Source organism: Homarus americanus, unplaced genomic scaffold, assembly GCF_018991925.1.
Source record: "Homarus americanus isolate GMGI-L3 unplaced genomic scaffold, GMGI_Hamer_2.0 scaffold16712, whole genome shotgun sequence".
Lineage (NCBI taxonomy): Eukaryota > Metazoa > Arthropoda > Malacostraca > Decapoda > Nephropidae > Homarus > Homarus americanus.
Genome location: NW_024757794.1, coordinates 6564515 through 6569219, shown reverse-complemented (window position 1 = coordinate 6569219; position 4705 = coordinate 6564515). Strand labels below are relative to the sequence as shown.

Sequence of the window (4705 nt, the reverse complement as noted above, 5' to 3'; positions counted from 1 at the left end):
CCTCCTCCTCCTCCTCCGCCGCTGCCTGGCGGCCCTCGCTCCCGCCGGCGAGCATGGCGACCCACAATCCTCCTCTGAGCACCCTCACCAACCAGCTCTCCTACATCACGCTTGTAACCACACTTCCCAGCACCAAGCTGCATTGTACATCCAATACAACATGTATACAGAGAGCACATTGTGAGTTTCCTTTCTCCATCCCATCCTGAGAGAGAACAAACACCCATTACCCCACAAATGGTGACCCCCGGAGGTTCGCACTCACACAGGATAGAGGAGAAACAGATCACGCTCCCAGTCTTCAAGCAACATGGAAGACTGGCTTATCCACCCAGAAGCAGCTCTCATCGGCTCTACAGCTACTGTCTCTAAACCGCAGGTTAGACACCCTAGAGCAACACTGTTTCTCTCAGCAGACACCAGCTCCTCTTCCTGCCCCAAGCACCACATCCTACCGTGCCCAGCACACCCGTCCTGCCTCAGACGCCGCCCCCGGCCCAGCAGTACCCCCTGCCGCTCCTCCTGACGCTGCCCCTGCTCCCGACGCGCCCCATGCGCCTGAGTGCGGACCCATACACCCCTCTTTTCTCCCTCAGGTACCCCCTGCTACTGTCCTGCACCCTGCTGCTGTCGTGGACCCAGCTGCTGTCACGAGCCCTCATCCGCTTCTGCTGAAGCAGCCCCTGCTCCTGACACAAGCCCACACACCCCAGCAGGTGCATCTGACGACTCTGTACCGCCTGGAGGGAAGGAGGGAGTATTGTAGTGGATTTCTCCCCTACAAACGCTGTTTGTCGCTGAGTAGCCGACCCCGCGAATTCCCCAGTGTATGCCTCGTGGTCTAGGTCAACCAGCGCCGCCCACGGAGCGGAGGTCAACTATCTACCTATGCCTACCTCCGCTATAAAAGACATGACCTTGTGGTGACCTGCCTCTTTTCTACCTACACCAACCAGCAAGCAACACCTCCTCCTCCTCCTCCGCCGCTGCCTGGCGGCCCTCGCTCCCGCCGGCGAGCATGGCGACCCACAAGCTGTCCTCCTCTGAGCATCCTCACCAACCAGCTCTCTCCACATCACACTTGTAACCACACTGTCACTTCCCAGCACCAAGCTGCATTGTACATCCAATACAACATGTATGCAGAGAGCACATTGTGAGTTTCCTTTCTCCATCCCATCCTGAGAGAGAACAAACACCCATTACCCCACAACTCCTTCCTGGACCCCTAAATATCGTGCCAGATTTGTGTGTGGTATATATCTCAAAAAATATAATCATTCTCTTTTCTATTTCCATGAGTAAAATATTCTTGCGAGTCTTAAGAGATCAGCATCTTCTTCTTATCTTACTTTTAACTTCATAACCAGATGGAGTCCAAGTTGTTGTTGTCACCCCGTGTAAATCCACTTTTAGTTGTTGTTGGACTTTACAGTGATCACATAAAGAATTGTCTCCCTCCAGCTTAAATCAACTGAAGATTAACCACCCTAATGCTAACTTAACATAACCTAGCTTATTTCACATTAAGATTAACCACCCTAATGTTAATCTATCATAGCTTATTTCACCTGGAGATTAACCACCCTACTGTTGAACCTAGCTTATTTCATATTAAGATTAAGCATCCTAATGCTAACTTATTTCACCTGAAGATTAACCATGCTAATACTAACCTATTCTAGCTTATTTCACATGAAAATTAACCACTCTAATGCTACCCTTAACTCCCAGGTATTGTTAGGGTAGTTTACCTTTAAATTGAAATAAGATAGTTTACAGACACATCTTACAGCACCTAATCTATTTCAGAAGTCACTGGGTCTGAAGTCATTGTTGCTATAAGAAGAATTTTGGTTTCCACACGGTAACATGAGTTTTCATACACTGCTAACATGATATTGTATAGGTATCTTATTCCCTGTGAAAGGTTATTCTCTATTGATTTTAAGATCAAAGGACAAATTCATTGTTGTAGAGTTAGCCTTGGGGTCTTCTATTAACCTCCCAGGAATCTCTGTTCAGCAGGGTTTCTGCATCTGAATTTATTTCTGATATGTAACTGGCGGCTTGGTCACTTAATATCGCAGAGCCGACTCTAGGCTTTTAGAAGCCCTAGGCAAGACATGATTTGTGCCCCCTCCTCTTATCTCACGGAAAAGCGTCCCCATCCTGCTCCCCCCCCCCTCCTCAAAAGGAAAGCAAATCAGTACGAACCATTTGTTGTTGCTGCAATTTTTTATTATGTACGTCAGTAATTTACATATTAATATTTCTAAAACCAATGATCTAGAATTTTTGCTTCCTGGCAGCAAGCCCAGTAAGCCTACCCTGAGCCATTGTAGACCTTTGGTATGTTATGAGAAGCTTAAGCTTTGAGAAGCTCCTCTCTGCTGAAGCTACAGTTACAGGCAAAGTGACTGCTATCCTCAGGGCTGTCCACATGTTTGGATAAAGCTCCTTAATCTGCTTTTCATGTATATACCTGTATTTAAGAAGTTCCAATGCTGTCATATTATCAGAGGGTAAGTCTGGTAGATTTCTCATCTCAAAGGCCAGTTCTTTTCCATCAATATCCGACTCTCCACCATAGCTCCGGGTGTCACTCAGCTCCTGACATTGTGTTGTGAGTGAATCAATGGACAGCTCTTTGAAGTGAAAGAGAACTCCAAATTTGTCTCTAACTTCTCCCAGGCTCTGAAACCTTTCATTGAGTGATGTGATATCAGAGTCTACCACTGTATCGGAAAAAGACACTTCTAATCTTCTCAAAGCATCAGAAATTGGCTCATCTGGAGCTTCATATACAAAGTATCTTTTCACCATTTGAAGTCTCTTTTTCTTTAACGCAGCCTCCACATTCATTTCCTCGCACATGTCCTTAGCTGTTGCTTGTGCCAAGACAAATACATTCTCACGGTAGCTCACCAGGGAGGCTTTAGTGTTCTTCAGTAAACTCATAACCACATCAAGCTACATGGTAGAAGACTGCAAGAGTTTGTTCACTTGTTGCAGAATATCATACCATACCACGGTGCATATAAAAAATGGTAAGATCCAGCTTCCTCCGCCAGTGACTGTGCCTCTATCCTTGTCACAGGGTCTGTGACTTTGCTCCTCATATCCAGCAGGGCCTCCCTTACTTCTTTAGTTTGATAATGCACAGCCTCAGAGATTTTTAACTAATTCCTGAAGGAAGAATCAGGGGCCCCCTTATGGGCTGGGTTCCCTAGGCGGCTGCCTAGCCTGCTTATGCCTCGAGCTGGCCCTGGACTATTTGACTAATCATATTTTGTTGCTATTGGGCATTGTTGCATTAATTATTTTGTTAGTATGTAGTGTGGTACAGCATCAATGATAGTGACATCCAACGCAGCAAGAACTGTACTATGTGAGGGTTGTACTTTACTAAAATCATATTGGATGAGTTGAGGTAGAATATGGGTGCAGAAGGCAAGATGGGAGGGAGCTTAAGGAGAGTATGGGTTAATGTTTTTGAGTGTGATTCATGGAATTTGGATTACGTAAAAAAGGGGGATATACTGTAAGTCTGCAGGTGGCAGAATTATTTGGGGTTTGGAATGTTGTATAATTGAAGTATTAAAGACTTTCTTCCATAATGCTATAATTCAAGTTGTCCTTGCAATAGTCTCTCAAAATACTAAAACTGCACAGGCAACTAACTCATCTCAACAGTACATAGATGGACCAGAATAGTGACTCAAAGCTGCATGACAGTATAGTGTATTATCATTAACATCTACCATGAAGCTCTTCACCTAAGAGAAAACCAAGTCCCAATTTCAACTATACTTCATATTATTTCACCCATAACTTCCTTGGCATCACACTATACTATACATACACACACACACACTTTACAAAACACATAATGTTAATACTAAAAGAACATGCAAATGAGGCACCATCTAAAGCTTTCACAAATACCAGTAACACTGTACAGTACTGTATAAACAATTCATCTACACCACAATCAAGTTCATCAGTTATATTCTATATAACTACCAGTAATGTAAACACCCATTAGTATCCTAAGCTCCATAACTGAAGACACCATACATATTCTAGTGATGGGTCATGGTGAAGCTGTCCTCAATTTCTCCTGTACCAGAACGAACCGAGTAGATCAGGATATAAAGAAATGAAGACAGAAGGTAAGAGTGCCACATTGAACTCTCCATGCAAGGCAAATAAACTCCCACATTAGAGCAGGATGACGAAGTACAACTAGAGAATGGATGTGTACTGTAGTGTACATAACCAAGAAACCCAAGTAAAGTACTACAAAACTAATAATATCTTAAACAACCTAAAACTAGGGACTTAGGGACTCAGTTAGGGCTTAAATGATCCAAATATGATGATTATACAACTGAGGGAAAGAACAGAAAACTACAGTACTGAAAAGGGTCGGGATAAAATTGAATTGGGAGGGGACACAAATTCCTGATATACCAATAAGGAGCGACTTAAACTTTAACATCATAAAACGGTTTCAGCTTCACCAAGACTTACAATATATGGGATATGAAAGGAAAGATGTATAACTAGTCCCAAGAGCTCCAATACTGTACATGGAGAAGAAGCTATCCCAAGAGCACTGTTGTTAGAGGCACATTAAAAAAAATTGAGAGTCTGTAATATTTCTATAATGTTTTAAGTAATAATAATAATAATACAGTAA

General features: G+C 43.5%; 1 protein-coding gene across 1 annotated transcript; it reads right to left on the bottom strand.

The window, feature by feature from the left end:
* Positions 1-2289: 2289 nt before the first annotated feature.
* LOC121857671 lies at positions 2290-2961 on the bottom strand. The gene has a single exon (XM_042353731.1). The coding sequence runs from the start codon at positions 2959-2961 to the stop codon at positions 2290-2292; it is 672 nt and encodes a 223-aa protein (XP_042209665.1).
* Positions 2962-4705: the final 1744 nt, after the last annotated feature.